The sequence below is a fragment of the Macaca nemestrina genome, chromosome 12 (genome assembly GCF_043159975.1).
Source record: "Macaca nemestrina isolate mMacNem1 chromosome 12, mMacNem.hap1, whole genome shotgun sequence".
Taxonomy (NCBI): domain Eukaryota; kingdom Metazoa; phylum Chordata; class Mammalia; order Primates; family Cercopithecidae; genus Macaca; species Macaca nemestrina.
Genome location: NC_092136.1, coordinates 10,675,777 through 10,696,598, shown reverse-complemented (window position 1 = coordinate 10,696,598; position 20,822 = coordinate 10,675,777). Strand labels below are relative to the sequence as shown.

The following is a 20,822-nucleotide window of genomic DNA, read 5'->3' as shown; positions in this document are numbered from 1 at the left end:
ATGAATTGGAAGACTCAATGTTGTTAAGATGTCAGTCTTACTCACACTGCTGATCTATGGATTCAAGACAATTCAAAGTCCCAGAGTTTAACATTTCTCTCTCTCTCTCTTTTTCTTTTTCTTTCAAGACAAGGTCTGCCTCTGTCACCCAGGCTGGAGTGGCATGGGGTGCGATCTCAGCTCACTGCAACCCCTGCTTCCTGGGCTCAAGCCATCCTCCCACCTCAGCCTCCTGAGTAGCTAGGATTGCAGGCATATGCCATCACACCGAGCTAATTTTTGTATTTTTAGTAAAGATGGAGTTTTGCCATGTTGCCCAGGCTGGTCTTGAACTCATGAGCCCAAGCATTCTGCCCAATTTGGCCTCCCAAAGTGCTGGGATTACAAGTGTGAGCTAAAGCGCCTGGTCAATTCTGACATTTCTATGGAAACACACAGAGCCTAGCAAATCTAAAGTAACCTTTTAAAAATAACAAAATTGGAAAACTTGGAACATTTACTTAAAGACATTATAAAACTCCAGTAATAAAGACAGTATGGTACTGACAAGTTGACAAGTAAAGAAACAGAGAACCCAGAAATAACAAATTAGCACAAATTTAGCAACTTAAATTTATTATCTCACAGTTTTCATGGATCAGCATTCTAGGCATGGGCTAGCTGATCCTCCTGCTCAGGGCCTCACGAGGGTTGTGATATCATGAGACTCAGGGATCTCTTTCTTTCCAAGCTGGCTGGTTGTTGATAGAATTCAGTTCCTGGAAGTTGTAGAATGAGAAACCCACTTTCTTTCTCCCTGGATATCAGCTGGGGAGATCATGCTCAGCTACTAGAAGCTGCCTGCAGGTCCTGACCTCATGGCCCTCTCACAACATGGTAGCTTGCTTCTTCGAAGCTATCAGGAGAATCTTATACAGTTAGTCCTCTGCATCCACAGGTTCTGCTTCCTTGGGTTCAACCAACCTCGGATTGAAAATACAAAAGAAAAACCAATAAAAAATAAAGACTGGGTGTGGTGGCTCATGCCTGTAATCCGAGCACTTTAGGAGGCTGAGGCAGGCGGATCACCTGAGGTCAGGAGTTCGAGACCAGCCTGGCCAACATGGTGAAACCCCGTCTCTACTAAAAATACAAAAAATTAGCTGGACGTGGTGGCACACGCCTGTAGTCCCAGCTACTCAGGAGGCTGAGGTAGTAGAATCGCTTGAACCCGGGAGGCGGAGGCAGTGAGCCAAGATTGTGCCACTGCACTCCAGCCTGGACAACAGAGACTCTGTCTCAAAAAAATTAAAAAACATAAAAAATAAAGCATACAAACGGATATGCCTAGGTTACATGCAAATACCATGCTATTTTATATAAGGGACTTGAGCTTCCATGGATTTTTATATCCTTGGGACTCCTGGAACCAATCCCCTTCAGATACTGAGGAATGACTGTATAACTCAAATGCAAAAACTAGAATGACGATTCCATTATATTCACAGGTCTGCCCACATTTAGGGGCAGGGGAAAGTGTTATACAAGGCATGTACAACAAGGGGCAAGAGTCTTGGAAGCCATCATAGAATCCTTTTTTTTTTTTTTTTCCTGTGATAGGGGCTTGCTCTGTTGCCCAGGCCAGAGTGCAGTGTTGCAGTCCTAGCTCACTGCTGCCTCCTGGGCTCAAGGGATCCTCCCACCTCAGCCTCCCGAGTAACTGGGACTATGGGTATATGCCACCATGCCCAGCTCCATCTCAGAATTCCACCTGCCACAATTCTAACTTCACATGATATGCCAAAATTAAAATGAATTAGAACTCTGAACATAAAAACTAAAACCAAAAAGTTTTTCCAGGAATGCATAGGAAAATATTTTCATGACATAGGGTAGGCAAAGATTTCTTAGGTAAAATGCACTAACCATAAAATTAAAGATGGATGGCCAGGCACAGTGGCTCATGCCTGTAATTCCAGCGATTTGGGAGGTCGAGGTGGGTGGATCACTTGAGGCCAGGAGTTCGAGACGAGCCTGGCCAACATGGTCAAACCCAATCTCTACTAAAAATAGAAAAATTAACCAGGTTTGGTGACGGGCACCCGTAGCCCCAGCTGCTAAGGAGACTGAGGCAAGAAAATCACTTGAACCCAGGAGGTGGAGGTTGCAGTGAGTTACGATCATGCTACTGCACTCCAGCCTGCTCAACAGAATGAGACTCTGTCTCCAAAAAAAAAAAAGAAAGAAAGAAAGAAAAAAAGAAAAATACTCTTTAGGTAACTAAGGTCAAAAGTTCACATTTTTAGATCCATACTGTTCACCTGGGGAGGGGTAGACAATGCCATTTTGTTTTCTGTTTTATAAATCTGAAATTGAGGGCAGAGGGGATGGTAGGTTATTTTAATGAACAAACAACTATTTTTTCTGAGTGTGTGAGATGAACGTTAGTTTGAAAGGGGTTCCTACATATTTCTCTGGCCTACTGCCAGACTTATCTGTGGCCAAAAGTATGTGTGTCTGTCTTTGACAGTGACAGCTTTGTATTCTGTCAGTGATCTTTCTGTGCCTTTTGAGGGGGTGGATTTCTTTGGTTAATAATAAATCTGTAGCAGAGCACACTGTTAACCCATTTCAGCAGCCACAGAATTTGGGCCTAAGTTTACAAACACGTCACCTGATGTCTCTTTTGCAACTTAAAAGTGGCTTCATTTATTATAACTATTAATGTGAAAGTAACCAAAGAAAAGAAATAATCTGTAAAAATGTCTGCATCTGTCTTTACATAAATTGTTCATATTAAAAAGCTTAACTGTTTCCCCTTTATTAACAGTTTCCTTTTTGAGGTTATAAAGCATGGCCTTTTTTTTTCCTTTTAGTCGTTTCAGGCATGTTTGAGTGTTCTTAGAGATGTGTTATAGACAGATTTTAAGCAACTTTTGCAAGGAAGGTGGAATGAATTGGAGATTTATTTGTTCTTAAAAAATGAAGTAGCTGGGTGCAATGATTCACGCCTGTAATTCCAGCACTTTGGGAGGCCAAGGAGGGCAGATCGCTTGAGCTCAAGAATTTAAGACCAGAGTGGGCAACAAAAAAATTTAGCCAGGCATGCTGGCATGCACCTGTAGCCTTGGGAGGCTGAGGCAAGAGGATCACCTGAGCTCAGGAAGTCGAGGCTACAGTGAGCTGTAGTCACACCACTGCACTCCAGCCTGGGTGACAGAGTGAGACCCTGTCTTTAAAAAAAAAGAAGAAGAAGAAGAAGAAAGTAAAGCTAACAGACTACTAAACCTTGAAATTTCTTTCACATTTGTTCCTTTTCAGAATAAGTATTTGAACAGCTCTTCTTTTCTACCTTTGAGGTGTATACTTGGGAGAGTAAAGTCAATTGACTTTTGGAAATGGCTATTTAGAATCAAAACAAGAGCTTTCCCCAAATTCGGTAATAAAATTAACGGATTGGGAATCAGTAAGGTTCTGCTGTTCCTGCTGGAAATGGCGCAAGACTGATTTCCTTTTTTCTTAGCCTGAGATTACCATTGGATGTGTTAGTGCCCTCTTCAGGTGTAACATGGGTACTGCAGCCAGCATCCTTAAATACCACGGGCAAGAAATACTTTAATAAAATAAAACTTTAAAATAAATACCTTATTTTAAAGTTTTTAAAATAAAAGTAATATGGCCACATTACAAAAGATTTGGAAAATAAAAAGAAGGAATCACTCGTAATTCCACCAGCAACATAAACACTCTTGGTACAGACATTCCTTGTCAGATGTTTCATCTGTCATTAGCAAAATAATATAACTGAGTGATTTTACTCATGTAATGAATCATGAAAAGAGAAGAAAGTAAGGTCCTTTAAATGAAAAAAGAAATTAAGTGGTATGATATTAAAGATAAAGTTATAACCTGAAAAGTAAGGGAACATTGACTTCATTCTTTTGAGAGCTTTTGGCTTTTTATTTTTCCAGTACCTTTTGAACTAGATTGGGTCACTTCCCTGTAGGACTTTAGGAAGAGACTAGCCAAGGCTTCGATCTGTCTCTATAAGGTTGCGTACTAGTGTAGCAGTTTGTTAGCCCATTGCCTCACAATTCTCTTCTGTTTTAGAACACCCAAGATACACATAGCACACCCAAAGAAAAGGACATTCCCTGTCTGTGTCAGTGGCTCTCTCCAGTAGTGATTCTCTACCTGACACATATCAGAATCAAGCAATAATTTGCCCATAGCTTGAAAAAGGTGATATGCGCCATCAGGAGTCAGGATCTACTCCCCATCCCACAACCTTTGTCCCATCTCACACGCAGCTGAGAGTCACTGACTTGGACAGTCTTCTCTAGAGTCTGCTCATAGAAGGTAAATTTAAGACCTAAAAATGTTTAAGACTCTTCACTTAATCAAAAGATTTTATTTTTTTCTGATAGATTCAAAAAGACTGCAACCAGTCCTGATGTTTGAGTGTAGTTGATGAGGGAGAAGGAAGAGTGAACCCTATTTCTGTATTTGTCTTGGGTTTCTGGGTGGATGGTAGAACTATTTTCTTTTTTTTTCTTTTTTCTTTTTTTTTTTTTGAGACGGAGTCTCGCTCTGTCGCCCAGGCTGGAGTGCAGTGGCGCGATATCGGCTCACTGCAAGCTCCGCCTCCCGGGTTCATGCCATTCTCCTGCCTCAGCCTCCCGAGTAGCTGGGACTACAGGCGCCCGCCACCTCGCCCGGCTAATTTTTTTGTATTTTTTTTAGTAGAGACGGGGTTTCACCATGTTAGCCAGGATGGTCTCGATCTCCTGACTTCGTGATCCACCCGTCTCGGCCTCCCAAAGTGCTGGGATTACAGGGTAGAACTATTTTCTGATCAGGGAAGAGTGTCAGTCAAAAATGATGTTTTCTTTGATATGTGGAATTTGAGGGGTTGAGATGCCTCAAAGTGATCTCTTCTTTTTCTGTAGCTTCAAATTACCACCTACAAATCTATACTCTGTGTTGGTCTGGTCTGCCCCATAGGTGATGTATTATACTGCCTTTATCTCCTGGTTCTCTGTCTCTGTATATCATTTACAGACCACTCTATTTCATCATAGTTCTGATAGTGCAGCACTTTTTCATAGAAAGGTTTATATGGAAATTTGATACATAAAATAGATTTGGCTAATAAGGCCCCTTCTAACCTCCCCATCTTAGTTTCTTTTTTTTTTTTTTTTTTTTTTTTTTTTGAGACGGATTCTCACTCTCACCCAGGCTAGAGTGCAGCAGCGTAATCTCGGCTCACTGCAACCTCCACTCGCCAGGTTCAAGTGATTCTCCTGCCTCAGCCTCCCAAGTAGCTGGGACTAAGGTGCCCGCCACCATGCCCGGCTAATTTTTTTGGTTTTTTTGTATTTTTAGTAGAGACGGGGTTTCACTATGTTGGCCTGGCTGGTCTCAAACTCCTGACCTCGTGATCCATCCACCTTGGCTTCCTAAAGTGCTAGGATAACAGGCATGAGCCACCGCGCCTGGCCTTTTTTTTTTTTTTTCTTTTAATAGAGATAGGGTCTCACTGTGTTGCCCAGGCTGGTCTCAAACTCTTGGAATTCAAGCGATCTTCCAACCTCCACTTCCCAAAGTGCTGGGATTACAGTCATGAGCCACCTTTAATTTCTTTGTATCTTACTGGCAACAAAGAGGAAAGGAAAAAATCTTGTTGCTCTGTAGCTGACTTTAACTTCAATTTTTAAATTTTCTGTTACAATTGTAGCAGAGGTTGGCAGTCAAATGAATAATAATAGCTAACATTGTGTTACTATCTAATCAACAGTATTCTGAGCACTTCTACACATTAATCCACTTAATCCTGGCAACATCCCTATGAAGTTGATATTGTATTATCCTATTTTACAAATGAGGAACCTGATGCACAGAGAGATTGAGTGTCTTGTCCAAAATCACAGAGCTAGCAAATGGAAGAGGATACAAACCCAGGCGTTCTAGAGCCAGAGTCATTTCTATGCTATACTAACTCTAAAGCTGGGGATAAAGAGTTTTACTAGATAGGGAACCATGGCCAAGTGGAAACTAGGAAGCATTAAGGGGTGAAATAATCTTTATTATATTTTATTTTATTTTTATTTATTAGTAGTAGTATTTTTGAGATAGAGTTTCGCTCTTGTCACCCAGGCTGCAGTGCGGTGGCTTGATCTTGACTCACTGCAACCTCCGCCTCCTGGGTTCAATCGATTTTCGTGCCTCAGCCTCCTGAGTAGCTAGGGCTACAAGCCTGTGCCACCACGCCTGGCTAATTTTGTATTTTTAGTAGAGAGGGGGTTTCATCATGTTAGCCAGGCTGGTCCCAAATTCCTGACCTTAAGTGATCCACCCGCCCCAGCTTCCCAAAGTGCTGGAATTCAGGCGTGAGCCACCATGCCCAGCATTTATTTTTTTTTTTTGAAACAGCTTCTCGTTCTGTTGCCCAGGCTGGAATGCAGTGGCATGATCTCAGCTCACTGCAACCTCCGCCTCCCGGGTTCAAGTGATTCTACTGCCTCAGCCTTCCCAGTAGCTGAAACTACAGGTATACACCACCATGCCCAGCTAACTTTTGTATTTTTAGTAGAGATGGGGTTTTGCTATGTTGGCCAGGCTGGTCTCGAACTTGTGACCTCAGGTGATCTTCCCGCCTCAGCCTCCCAAAGTGCTGGGATTACAGGCATGAGCCACTGCACCCGGCCTGAAATAATCTTTAAACATCTCTTAATGCACAAATGTCTATTTCTGGATTTTCTGTACCATTCTATTGTTCTATTATCTTTTGGCCAGTACTACAGCATATTGATAATGGTAGCTTTATATTTAAAATCAGGTTGTGTGAATCTTCCAACTTTATTTTTCAAAGTTGTTTCGGCTCTTCTAGGTTTTTTTTATTTTGTTTTGTTTTTTTGTTTTTTTGTTTTAGACGGAGTCTTGCTCTGTCACCCAGGCTTGAGCGCAGTGGTGTATCTCAGCTCACTGCAAGCTCCGCCTCCCAGGTTCACGCCATTCTCCTGCCTCAGCCTACCAAGTAGCTGGGACTACAGGTGCCCACCACCACACCCGGCTAATGTTTTGTATTTTTAGTAAAGACGGGGTTTCACTGTGTTAGCCAGGATGGTCTCAATCTCCTGACCTTGTGATCCACCCGCCTCGGCCTCCCAAAGTGTTGGGATTACAGGTGTAAGCCACCGTACCCGGCCAGTATTTTATATTTTTATACTATTTAATTTGTTTTTTACACTATTTTAAATGTTATTTTTAAATTCAGTTTCTGACTGGTTAATACTAATATATGGAAATAAGATTGATTTTGTATGTTAGCTTTGTATTATGCAATCTTCCTAAACTCATTTATTAGTTCTAGTAGTTTTTTGTTTGTTTGTTTGTTTTGAGACGGAGTCTCACTCTGTCACCCGGGCTGGAGTGTAGTGGCGGGATCTCAGCTCACTGCAAGCTCTGCCTCCTGGGTTCATGCCATTCTCCCATCTCAGTCTCCCGAGTAGCTGGAACTACAGGTGCCCGTCACCACACCCAGCTAATTTTGTTTTTATATTTTTAGTAGAGATGGGGTTTCACCGTGTTAGCCAGGATGGTCTTGATCTCCTGACCTCGTGATCCACCCGCCTCGGCCTCCCAAAGTGCTGGGATTACAGTCATGAGCCACCGCGCCTGGTCCTAGTAGCTTTTTTTTTTATGGATTCCATCAGATTTTCCGCATAGGCAATCATGCCATTCGTGAATAAGGACAGTTTCACTACTTTCCTATCTGAATGCCTATTTGTTTTTGTTTTTGTTTTTGTTTTTGACAGTTTCGCTCTTTTGCCCAGGCTGGAGTGAAGTGGTGTGACCTCAGCTCACTGCAACCTCCGCCTCCTGGTTTCAAGCAATTCTCCTGCCTCAGGCTCCCTAGCAGCTGGGATTACAGTAGCATGCCATGACGCCCAGCTAATTTTTTTTTTTTTTTTTTTTCTCTGATATGGAGTCTTACTCTGTCATCCAGGTTGGAGTGCAGTGGCGTGATCTCAAGTCACTGTGGCCACGCCTTCTGGGTTCAAGTGATGCTTCTGCCTCAGCCTCCTGAGTAGCTGGGATTACAGGCGCCCAGCACCACTCCCGGCAATGTTTGTTTGTTTGTTTGTTTTAGATGGAGTCTTGCTCTGTTGCTCAGGCTGGAGTGTTGTGGCACGATCTTGGCTCACTGCAACCTTCGCCTCCCAGGTTCAAGTGATCCTCCTGCCTCAGCCCTGCTAGTAGCTGGGATTACAGGCACATGCCACCATGCCCAGCTAATTTTTATATTTTTAGTAGAGACAGGGATTCGCCATGTTGGCCAGGCTGGTCTTGAACTCCTGACCTCAGGTGATCCACTCACCTCAGCCTCCCAAAGTGCTGGGATTACCAGCGTGAGCCACCGCACCTGGCCTTTGTTTTGTATTTTCAGTAGAGACGGTGTTTCACCATGTTGGCCAGGCAGGTCTTGAACTCCTGACCTAAGGTGATCCACCCACCTCAGCCTCCCAAAGTGCTAGGATTGCAGTCGTAAGCCACCGCGCCTAGCCCTACACCCAGCTAATTATTTATTTATTTATTTATTTATTTGTATTTTTAGTAGAGACAGGGTTTCACCATGTTGGTCAGGCTAGTCTCGAACCCCTGACCTCAGGTGATCCATCTGCCTCGGCCTCCCAAAATGCTAGGATTACAGGCGTGAGCCGCCGCGCCCAGGCTGTTTTTCTTGACTTACTGAACTGGCTAGAACCTTTAATACAGTGTTAAACAGGAGTAGTGGCAGAGAGAACTTCTTGCCTTCTTTCAGTGAGCATGATGTTTGCTGTAAGTTACCAGTAGATTCCCTTTTTCAAGTTGAGGGATTTCCCTTCCCTAGTTTCCTGAGATTTTAAAATCAAGAATGAATGTTGGATTTTCTCAAATGCTTTTTTTCTGTATCTTTTGAGATGATCATATGGTTTTTCTTTTTTAGTTGTTAATATGGTGAATTATGGAATTCTTCCTTGGTGGAATTATTTAAAATGGAGAATATTTTGATTATTGAATGTTAAGCCAATCCTGTATTTTTTCAAAAGAAACACCTCAGTCATGATGTAGTAGTATTGTGTTTATTGTTGTGTTTGGTTTGCTAAATTTTTGTTAAGAATTTTCGCAAGCTGGGCACAAATGTCAAGTGGCTCGTGCCTACAATCCCAGCACTTTGGGAGGCTGAGGCGGGCAGATCATCTGAGGTCCGGAGTTCGAGACCAGCCTGGCCAACATGGTGAAACCCCATCTCTACTAAAAATACAAAAAATTATCTGGGCGTGGTGGTGCGCGCCTGTAATCCCAGCTACTCAGGAAGCTGAGGCAGGAGAATTACTTGAACTCGGGAGGCAGAGGTTGTAGTGAGCCGAGATCTCGCCATTGCACTCCAGCCTGGGCAACAGACTGAGACTCTGTCTCAAAAAACAAACAAAAACTTGATGAAGGAAGGTAAAGGTGGGAAAGGGGCCGGGTACGGTGGCTCATGCCTGTAATTTCAGTGCTTTGGGAGGCCAAGGCAGGCGGATCACGAGGTCAGGAGTTCGAGAGCAGCCTGGCCAACATGGTGAAACCCTGTCCCTAATAAAAATACAAAAAATTAGCTGGGCGTGGTGGCAGGCGCCTGTAATGTCAGCCGGTCAAAGGCTGAGGCAGGAGAATCACTTGAACCCGGGAGGTGGAGGTTGCAGTGAGCCGAGACCATGCCATTGCACTCCAACCTGGCGACAAGGTGAGACTCTGTCTCAAAAAATAAAAATAAATAAAAAAGGTGGGAAAGGAAGGAAAGATAACACATTAAAAGATAAATAATTTCCTGTTTTAAAAAGTAGTTATGGGCCAGGCACGGTGGCTCAAGCCTGTAATCCCAGCACTTTGGGAGGCCGAGACGGGCGGATCGCGAGGTCGGGAGATCGAGACCATCCTGGCTAACACGGTGAAACCCCGTCTCTACTAAAAAATACAAAAAAACTAGCCGGGCGAGGTGGCGGGCGCCTGTAGTCCCAGCTACTCGGGAGACTGAGGCAGGAGAATGGTGTGAACCTGGGTGGCAGAGCTTGCAGTGAGTAGAGATCGCGCCACTGCACTCCAGCCTGGGCGACAGAGTGAGACTCCGTCTCAAAAAAATAAAATAAAAAGAAAATAAAAGAGAATGAAAAGACTTTGGGAGGCCAAGACGGGCGGATCACGAGGTCAGGAGATCGAGACCATCCTGGCTAACACGGTGAAACCCCGTCTCTACTAAAAAATACAAAAAACTAGCCAGGCGAGGTGGCGGGCGCCTATAGTCCCAGCTACTCGGGAGGCTGAGGCAGGAGAATGGCGTGAACCCGGGAGGCGGAGCTTGCAGTGAGCTGAGATCCGGCCACCGCACTCCAGCCTGGGTGACAGAGCGAGACTCCATCTCAAAAAAAAAAAAAAAAAAAAGAATGAAAAGAAAGTTTCTGCCAGTCGCTGTGACTCACGCCTGTAATCCCAGCACTTTGGGAGGCCAAGGCCAGTGCATTGTTTGAGTCCATGAGTTTGAGACCAACATGGGCAACATGACAAAACCCCGTCTCTACAAAAAACAGAAAAATCAACTGGGCATGGTGGTGCATGCCTATAGTCCTAGCTACTTGGGAGGCTGAGATGGGAGGATAGCTTGAGTCCAGGAGGCAGAGGTTGCAATGGGCCAAGATTGTGCCACTTCTCTCCAGCCTGGGCGATACAGCCAGACCTTGTCTAAAAAAAGAAAAGAAAAGAAAATTTCATGGACGCAAGCCATGCAGCCTCTTGCTGGTTATGAAATACACACTAGAACTAGTGTAAGTCTAGTGGCTTCATATTTTAAACTATTAGCAACTGCCTCATTTCTCACTTTTTTTTCGTATTTTTCATCTTCTTCTCCCCCAAGGTATTATAGAGGGAAATGTTTCCAAAAATCATGCCAGTTTCCTTCCTTTGGTGTTCTATACTTGGAATCCTTAGTCTTCTGTGGTCAATAGTCATGTGCAAAAACTTGACTAGTTTAAGGGGAATTATTAGGAAATAAATGGTTTTGTTGTCTTTTGGTCATTAGCTTGGCCCCATGTTTAAGCATTCAGTAACAGCTGTGAAGAGCCTGCTACAAATCAAGTGGTTGTTAGGCTGGGCAGTGTCTGAGGAAGTAGCCCTGCACTAAGACCTGAAAAGTAAAGAAGCAAGCAATGGGGAGTTGGGGAAGAGCATTCCAGACAGAGGCTTATGTGTTGAACCATCTTTTCCAAACTCTTCCTCTGTTTTCCTCTCTTCAGTCACTATGTCCCCTTTCTATCCCAGACCATAATTCCACCATTTATCTTAAGACTGAGCCCAGGGCCTATACTATTATACAAGTTGTTTACTGTACACATCTAGGGGCACTATCTACCTTTGTTATCTTTGTAGGTTTGAATATTTCTTATGAGTTTTCCAGCAGATGGCAGTAACATGCATGAGGACAGGGTGACTTTTTCTAATTTGCACAAAGGTTTTTTTTGAGACAGAGTCTCACTCTTTCACCCAGGCTGGAATGCAATGGTGCGATCTCAGCTCACTGCAACCTCTGCCTCCCAGGTTCAAGCGATTCTCCTGCCTCAACCTTCTGAGTAGCTGGGAGTACAGGCACGCGCCACGACGCCTGGCTAATTTTTGTATTTTTAGTAGAGATGGGGTTTCGCCATGTTGGCCAGGCTGGTTTCGAACTCCTAACCGCAAATGATCCACCCACCTTGGCCTCCCAAAGTGCTGGGTTTACAAGCATGACCCACCACACCCGGCCTAAAGGTAGACACTTCTGATTTACATCTAGGCACGTGTCGTCTTTATCCCTTTTCCTTCTCTGACACATCCTTTTCTCTCTGGGTCTCAGCCTTATTCTCTAAGCTTTCTCTTCCTGTCTTTCAAATATTTTGAATGTGTAGAAGAATTACAATTGTGCTACAAGGAAATCCTGTATAATCTTCACTCTGGTTCACCAATTGTTAACATTTGGCCACATGTGCATTATCCCCCCCTCCCTCTCAGTATAGATAGATGTTTTTTTCCTGAACCATTTGAGAGCTGATTGCAAACGTTCTGCCTCTTTACCCCTGCTTTGGAGTGTGTTTGCTTTGAACAAAACATCTTTGTTTTACATAATCAACGGAAGTTATTAAGGAAATTTAACAGTAATTAGGAAATTAAACATTGATAACAGTACTTTTATCAATTACATAGTCCACATTTAAATTTTGTCAGTTATACCAATGATATATTTATAGCTGTATTTACCCCTTTTCCAGAGTCCAATCTAGGATCACACTTTGTGCCTCGTCCCATCTCCTTACTCTCCTTTAATCTGAGAATTAAGATTAAAAGAAGTTCCTCAGTCTTTCTCTGTCTTTCATACCATTGACATTTTTGAAGACTACGGGCCAGTTTTGTAGAATATTTCTCAATCTGGGTTTGTCTGGTGTTTTCTTATTAGATGCAGGTTACGTATTTTGGGCGGGAATACCATAGAAGTGATGTTGTGTCTTTCTCAGTGCATGCACTATGTCCGGAGGCATATGGTATCGGTTTGTTCTACTACTGATGACGTTGGCCCTCTAAGCCTTCTATGTTGAAACTGTTCCTGTAGTTATATGAGCTCTAACATGTATATACTTGAACTCTGACTATAGGAATTCTCCTGCTTATAGGAATTCACTTTTAAGTAGGCAGCATTCTATTAAGTTCTTCTGTTCAATCTCTTAGTTCAATCAAGTAAGCCTGAGTTGCCTCCCAATTCTTTCTCTCCTTTGCAGCATCACTATCTGGGCCTCTCATGTTCCATCAGGAGTCATAATACCTTCTCTTTCTCCTAGTACGTTGCATCCCTTAGCCAGACTCTTTGAACCAGTGATTACTTCTTATATACAACAGCATATTTTTAGTGTTTTATTGGTTTCAAGTTAAGGTTCTTTGGATCTAGGAAGGTTAGTCTTCAAAGAAATGGTTTCAGAAGAGAGCTGTATAGCTGAATGTGGGGAAGAACTAGGTACCCACAAGACAACTTGAATCACACCCAGGTTCGTTTTATCCCAAATCAGTCTTTTCAGCTAACCTTATTTGGATTATGGTTAAAGTATTTACTGCATGTCATTTACAGTGTCTTAGCCTTCTTTATTCCTTAAACTCTAGGAAGTAGATTTCATTTTCTTCATTTTTCAGATGAGGAAATGGAGGCTTGGAAAGGTTCAAGTAATATAGTGAGAAATTACCAGGACTCAAACTCATGTCACTCCAACTCCAAAGCCCTTGCTCTTTTTGAGAGCAGGTAGTGGCTGGGAGGAAAGTCCTCTAGATATTCATGGTGAAATTAGCCTTCATAGACAAATACGCAAACGGTAATGGCCACCACATGCAGAGGCTCATGCCTATAATCCCAACGCTTTGGGATGCCGAGGCGGGCAGATCACTAGAAGTCAGGAGTTCGAGACCAGCCTGGCCAATATGGTGAAACCCTGACTCTGTCTCAAAAAAATAAAAATAAAAGTAATGTCACTGCTAGATTGGAGGTGATTGCTGGCAGCTGCCACTCAGAGATTTAGAGGTGTCTTTAAACCAGGACCATCCTGGGCAACTGGATCTTACAGTTGGGGACTTCCAAACTGGGAAAATCGAAATACTTCTACTTAAACTCTTTTCCTGACATAATTATTAATAGTGCCCCACTCACTTTTGAAAGAGTCTCATTCTGTCACCCAGGCTGGAGTACAGTGGCACGATGTTGGCTTACTGCAGCCTCCACCTCCCAGGTTCAAGTGATTTCTCGTGCCTCAGCTTCCCAAGTAGCTGAGATTACAAGCGTGCACCACCACGCCCAGGTATTTTTTTGTATTTTCAGTAGAGACAGGGGTCTCACCATGTTGGCCAGTCTGGTCTTGAACTCCTGGCCTCAAGTGATCTGCTTGCCTCGGCCTCCCAAAGTGCTGGGATCACAGGTGTGAACCACTGCACCCTGCCAGCCCCATTCACTTTTTTTCTTTTTTTTTTTTTTGAGACAAAGTTTTATTCTGTCACCTAGGCTGGAATGTAATGGCGCGATCTCGGCTGACTACAGCCTCCGCTTCCCAGGTTCAAGCGATTCTCCCACCTCAGCCTCCCGAGTAGCTGGGAGTACAGGCACATACCACCATGCTCAGCTAGTTTTTGTATTTTTAGTAGAGACTGGCTTTTCGCCATGTTGGCCAGGTTGGTCTTGAACTCCTGACCTCAGGTGATCTGCCCGCCTTGGCCTCCCAAAGTGCAAGAATTACAGGCATGAGCCACCATGCCCGGCCCCCACTCACTTTTTTTAAGAGTACTGCAGCTCGGCCAGGCATGGTGGCTCATGCCTATAATCACAGCACTGTGGGAGGCCACAGCAGGAGGATTGCTTGAAGCCAGGAGTTTGAGACTAGCCTGGGCAACATATTGAGACCCTGTCTCTACAAAAAAGATAAAATGTACCTGGACATGGTGGCACATACCTGTAGTCCTAGCTGCTCGGAGGCTGAGGTAGGAGGTTTGCTTGAACCCAAGAGTTAAAGGCTGCACTGAGAAATGATAGTGCCACTGCTCTCCAGCCTGGGTGACAGAGTGAGACGCTGTCTCAAAAAAGGGAGGAGGGGGTATTGTGGCTTAGATAATTATATGGTCCCCTATACATAATCCTTCCTGAATTCTTTTCAGATTAACATCGAGATTGGTGTTTCTTTGTAACTAGCACTAATAGTGCTTGGTCTATTTTTATTTACCACTTTCTTTGCCCCGCCCCAATTTATACACTGGGGCAAAATTAGCTTTGGTTTTATAGTCTGTTCACCCAACTAATTTATAGGTCTGGTTTGCATAATTTAGTTAACAGCAAGATTTTGCCACATCTGCTTTATCATCCTTTCTGCCAAAATATTTAAGGTAAATGGCACTTTACCCCAGTGTATTTCCATAGCTGAAATAAGCTCTTAAATTTTTATAATCCTATCCTGAAACCTAATCAGTGTAGCAGAAGAACCTTTTGCCTTGTGAGTTATCACCCCTGACATAATTTGATTTTCATTTATAAGATTCTCTTAGAACCAAGTACAGTAGCACACACCTGTAGTTCCAGCTACTCAGGAAGTGAAGGCAGGAGGATCACTTGAGCCCAGAGTTCCAGGCCAGCCTGGGCGACATAGTGAGACCACCATCTCTTTAAAAAAACAAAGCCAGATTATCTTAAAGTGGGGCATACCTGTATTTGTGTGCTAATGTGAGGCTCCACAGGTATGCAAGATATAGTAGCTGTGGGCATTTCCTCTAATTTATATTCCCTTTTCTTTTGTCAGTGCACGATTTGATTTTCTGGAGAGATGTGAAGAAGACTGGGTTTGTCTTTGGTACCACGCTGATCATGCTGCTTTCCCTGGCAGCTTTCAGTGTCATCAGTGTGGTTTCTTACCTCATCCTGGCTCTTCTCTCTGTCACCATCAGCTTCAGGATCTACAAGTCCGTCATCCAAGCTGTACAGAAGTCAGAAGAAGGCCATCCATTCAAGTGAGTTGAAGTCTTAAAAGTGACATTCTGCATTTTAGTGGAAGGGTTCACTGAAGCTGATAGGTCTAAAACTCAGACCTGACTAAAAAGCAAGAATTATGGGGCCTGATGCAGCTGGTGGGTGGCATGAAGCATCCCCTAGAGACCTTGAAATCACCTTAAGAAGTGGCCAAGGTAGGAGCCAAGAATTTTTTGACAAATTAGAGGCTCTACTTGAAGTTCAAAGAGGGAGTCCCCGAAGGGAGTCCTTCAAAGAAGACCCTAAATTCTTTTTTTTGAGACAGATATTGCTTTTGTTACCCAGGCTGGAGTACAATGGTGCGATATCAGCTTACTGCAACCTCTGCCTCCCAGGTTCAAGCAATTCTCCTGCCTCAGCCTCCTGAGTAGCTGGGATTACAGGCGTGCGCCACTACGCCCAGCTAATTTTGTATTTTTGGTAGAGATGGGGTTTCTCCATGTTGGTCAGGCTGGTCTTGAACTTCTGACCTCGAACTTCCGCCTGCCTCGGCCTCCCAAAGTGCTGTTTTTTTGTGTGTTTTTGTTTTGTTTTGTTTTGTTTTTGAGACAGTCTCTCAAAAACAGGCTGGATCACGGCAACCTCCGCCGTCCTGGTTCAAGCAATTCTCCTGCCTCGGCCTCCTGAGCTGGGATTACAGGCACACGTCACCAAGCCTGGCTAATTTTTGTAGTTTTAGTAGAGACAGGGTTTCACCATGTTGGTCAGGCTGGTCTTGAACTCCTGACCTCGTGATCCGCCCGCCTCGGCCTCCCAAAGTGCGGGGATTACAGGCGTGAGCCACTGCGCCTGGCGACTCTAAATTCTTGAGCAGGGCAGGGAAAGCAGAGCACCTAGAGCAGCACTCAGTTAGATGGGGTTCTGAGTGCATGTTTAAACCCCCACATGGGTAAGACTTGAAATGACTTTCAAATCTTATTGAGTGTGTGCTGTTGGTAATATCAGAACTCAGTGTTTTTATTCTTGGTTTATTACTGATTTCCTCCTTATCTCTTACTAGTTTTCTTAACACTGGAATCTTAATGAAGTCGGTAGATCTTCTGACTACATTTCTAGTATACAATTTCTAGCTTTTCTGATTGTGCTGTAACTTTAACAAATCTTTTCTTCACACTTTCCTCTTGAAAATCTTACCCCATAAACAATGTTGACTTTAACATGAGCAAATGACAGTTTTTTGAAAGCTCTTTTTTCATAGAGAAGGAGACCCTGCTGTGACCTCTCAGGACTACAACAGAATAGGTTTCTGGTCGCACCTGTGCTCATTGTATTTTCTCTTGGTGAAAATAGAAGGAATAGCTTACAACTATATGTGGTATTAAAACATTTATTGCAGTTCAGCCACGGTGACTTACGCCTGTAATCCCAGCACTTTGGGAGGCTGAGGCAGGCAGATTACTTGAGGTCAGAAGTTCAAGACCAGCCTGGCCAACATGGTGAAACCTCGTCTCTACTGAAACTACAAAAATGAGCCAGACACGGTTGCAGGCGCTTGTAATCCCATCTACTCGGGAGGCTGAGACAGGAGAATTGCTTGAACCCAGAGGCAGAGGTTGCAGTGAACGGAGATCCCACCACTGCACTCTAGCCTAGGTGACAGAGTGAGACTCTGTCTCAAAGTATAATAATAATTGCAAATTATTTTTTTTTTGTTTTTTTTCTTTTTATTTTATTTTATTGTGTTTTATTTATTTATTTTGAGACAGTATCTTCCTGTGTTGCCTGGGCTGGTCACCAGCTCCTGGGCTCAAGCAATCCTTACATTTCAGCCTCCCAAAGTGCTGGGATTACAGGCATGAGCCACTGCACTGGCATGTTTTTTCTTTTTTCTTTTTTTCCCCCCGAGATGGAGTTTCATTCTTGTTGCCCAGCCTGGAGTGCAGTGGCACGATCTCGGCTCACTACTACCTCCGACTCATGGTTCAGCCTCAGCCTTCTGCCTCAACCTCCCTAGTAGCTGGGATTACAGGTGCCTGCCACCACACTTGGCTAATTTTTGCATTTTTAGTAGAGACGGGGTTTCACCATGTTGGTCAGGCTGTTCTCAAACCCCCTGACCTCAAGTGATCCGCCCACCTCAGCCTCCCAAAGTGCTGGGATTATAGGCGTGAGCCACAGCGCCCGGCCCTGTTTTTTCTTTTTCTTTTTCTTTTCTTTTTTTTTTTTTTTTTTGAGACGGAGTCTCACTCTGTCGCCCAGGCTGGAGTGCAATGGCCGGATCTCAGCTCACTGCAAGATCCGCCTCCCGGGTTCACACCATTCTCCTGCTTCAGCCTCCTGAGTAGCTGGGACTACAGGCGCCAGCCACCTCACCCAGCTAGTTTTTTGTATTTTTTAGTAGAGACGGGGTTTCACCGTGTTAGCCAGGATGGTCTCGATCTCCCGACCTCGCGATCCACCCGTCTCAGCCTCCCAAAGTGCTGGGATTACAGGCTTGAGCCACCGTGCCCGGCCGTTTTTTAAGTAAAGGTCTTGCTCTGTCACCCAGGCTGTAGTGCAGTGGTGTGATCATGGCTCACTGCAGCCTTGAACTTCCAGACTCAGATGATCCTCCTGCCTCAGCCCACCACCCCACCCCAGGTAGTTGGGACAACAGGCATGTACCACCACACCAAGCTATTTTTTTTTAATTTTTTATTAAAATGGAGTTTCACTATGTCACCCAGGCTGGTCTGAAACTCTGGGCTCAACGATCCTCCTGCCTCAGCCTCCCAACGTACTGGGGAGTACAGGCGTGAGCTGCAAATTAGTTTTAACAAGTCAATATTGTTGAATGAGTAGATAAATGTTACTATTTTGCAACAAGCTCTGGTGTCTTAGTTTTTTTTTCTTTTTTTACCCCCTTATTTTGCTTGATACTGTTGTAGATTTGTAGTGTTTTGTTTGCCAAGGATGGTAGTTCATGCCTGTAATCCTACCACTTTGGGAGGACAAGGCAGGAGGATTGTTTGAGGCCAGGAGCTGGAGACCAGCCTTGGCAACATCAAACGACCCCATCTCTAAAAAAATATTTTTCTTTTTTTGAGACGGAGCCTTGTTCTGTCACCCAGGCTGGAGTGCAGTGGCATGATCTCTGCTCACTGCAACCTCCACCTCCCAGGTTCAAGCAATTCTCCTGCCTCAGGCTCCCAAGTAGCTGAGGTTACAGGCACCTCCCATCATGCCCGGCTAATTTTTGTATTTTTGTAGAGACAGGGTTTCACCATGTTGGCCAGGCTGGTCTTGAACTCCTGACCTTAGGTGACCTGTCCACTCAGCCTCCCAAAGTTTTGGGATTACAGGTGTGAACCACCATGCCCAGCCCAAAAACTGTTTTTTATTTATTTATTTATTTTAACATAGACTTTTGCTCTGTTGCCCAAGCTGGAGTGCAGTGGCATGTAATTTCTTTTAATTTTTAAAAATAGATTCCGGCTGGGTACAGTGGCTAACATCTGTAATCCCTGCACTTTGGGAGGCCAAGGTGGGTGGATCACGAGGTCAAAAGATCGAGACCACCCTGGCCAACATGATGAAACCCTGTCTCTACTAAAAGTACAGAAATTAGCTGGGCATGGTGGCACATGCCTGTAGTCCCAGCTACTTGGGAGGCTGAGGCAGAAGAATCGCTTCGACCCAGGAGGTGGAGGTTGCAGTGAGCCAAGATCACGCCACTGCACTCCAGCCTGGCAACAGAGCAAGACTCTGTCTCAAAAAAAAAAAAAAAAAAAAAAGATTCTAATTGTGATATAAAGGTGTGTGAAAATAGCCATTTATAATAAAAGAGTATGTCTGTCAGCATTTAATTGCTCAGACATGACTACAGCAAAGAAACATAAGATGTCAGATACTTGGCCGGGCACAGTGACTCACGCCGGTAATCCCAGCACTTTGGGAAGCGGAGGCGGCAGATCACAAGGTCAGGAGATCGAGACCATCCTGGCTAACACAGTGAAACCCCGTCTCTACTAAAAAATACAAAAAATTAACTGGGCGTGGTGGCGGGCACCTGTAGTCCCAGCTACTCTGAAGGCTGAGGTAGGAGAATGGCTTGAACCCGGGAGGCGGAGCTTGCAGTGAGCCGAGATCGCGCCACTGCACTCCAGCCTGGGTGACAGAGCAAGACTCCGTCTCAAAAAAAGAAAAAGAAAAAAAAAAAAGAAAAACTCAGATACTTGCACCTGCCTGTATAATCGCCAATACAAATGTGATTTCCCAAAATGTTTTTTAAAAAATAAAACAGTAAAGTTTTAGCATAAACAAAATAAGTTTTGGAATCTTTGGGATATTTAAAACTGCTAGACTGGGCGTGGTGGCTCATATCTGTAATGCCAGCACTTTGGGAGGCTGAGGTAGGTGGATCACCTGAGGTCAGAGGTTCAAGACCAGCCGGCCAACATGGTGAAACCTCAGCTTTACTAAAAATACGAAAATTAGCCATGCAAGGTGGCAGGTGCCTGTAATCCCAGCTACTCGGGAGGCTGAGGTGGGAGAATATCTTGAACCCGGGAGGTGGAGTTTGCAGTGAGCCAAGATTGTGCCATTGCACTCCAGCCTGGACAACTGAGCGAAACACCGTCTCAGAAAAAGACTGCTTAAAAAAACCAGTACCTTGTTTTTATGTGTTCTGGGCTCTTAATTGCAAATACACATGTGGTTTTCCAAAATGTTTAAAAAAAAAAAAAAAGTGCCGGGCGCGGTGGCTCAAGCCTGTAATCCCAGCACTTTGGGAGGCCGAGACGGGTGGATCACGAGGTCAGGAGATCGAGACCATCCTGGCTAACACGGTGAAACCCCATCTCTACTAAAAAAAATACAAAAAAACTAGCCGGCCATGGTGGCAGGCGCCTGTAGTCCCAGGTACTCGGGAGGCTGAGGCAGGAGAATGGCGTAAAACTGGGAGGCAGAGCTTACAGTGAGCTGAGATCCAGCCACTGCACTCCAGCCTGGGCGACAGAGCGAGAGTCCGTCTCAAAAAAAAAAAAAAAAAAAAAAAGTAAAATTTTAGCATAAACAAAATACAGTTTTAGAAACTTCAGGATATGTTAAATCTGCTTAAAAAAAAAAAAAGTACCTTTTTTTATGTGTTCTGGGCTCTTATTTATAAATGGATTCACCTTCATGAATATCCAGTGAGGTAGTAAAAGTTACACAGAACATAGCTCTTCACTGTGCATGACCGTTTCATACTTTGCAGACATCTGGCATATTTGCCTCTGCCCACTAAATGACAGTGTGTCTCCACCTCACCTGATGACAACAAAAA

The 20,822-nt window shown here is 44.1% G+C and overlaps 1 protein-coding gene and 1 long non-coding RNA gene across 8 annotated transcripts in view; one reads left to right on the top strand and one right to left on the bottom strand.

Annotated features, from left to right (window-relative positions):
- Nucleotides 1–14,315, bottom strand: part of LOC139357429 (uncharacterized) — a 55,821-nt gene extending 41,506 nt beyond the window's left edge. Inside the window, exon 1 of the long non-coding RNA XR_011610509.1 lies at nucleotides 12,292–14,315. This is a non-coding gene — a long non-coding RNA (uncharacterized lncRNA). The remainder of the gene's footprint in view (nucleotides 1–12,291) is intronic.
- LOC105469487 (reticulon 3) overlaps nucleotides 1–20,822 on the top strand; it is a 73,784-nt gene that overhangs the window by 45,875 nt on the left and 7,087 nt on the right. For all 7 annotated transcript variants that reach the window (XM_071074429.1, XM_071074427.1, XM_071074426.1 and 4 more), the window contains one exon: nucleotides 15,351–15,558. In XM_071074429.1, coding sequence (XP_070930530.1) covers nucleotides 15,351–15,558 — 208 coding nt within the window. The remainder of the gene's footprint in view (nucleotides 1–15,350; nucleotides 15,559–20,822) is intronic.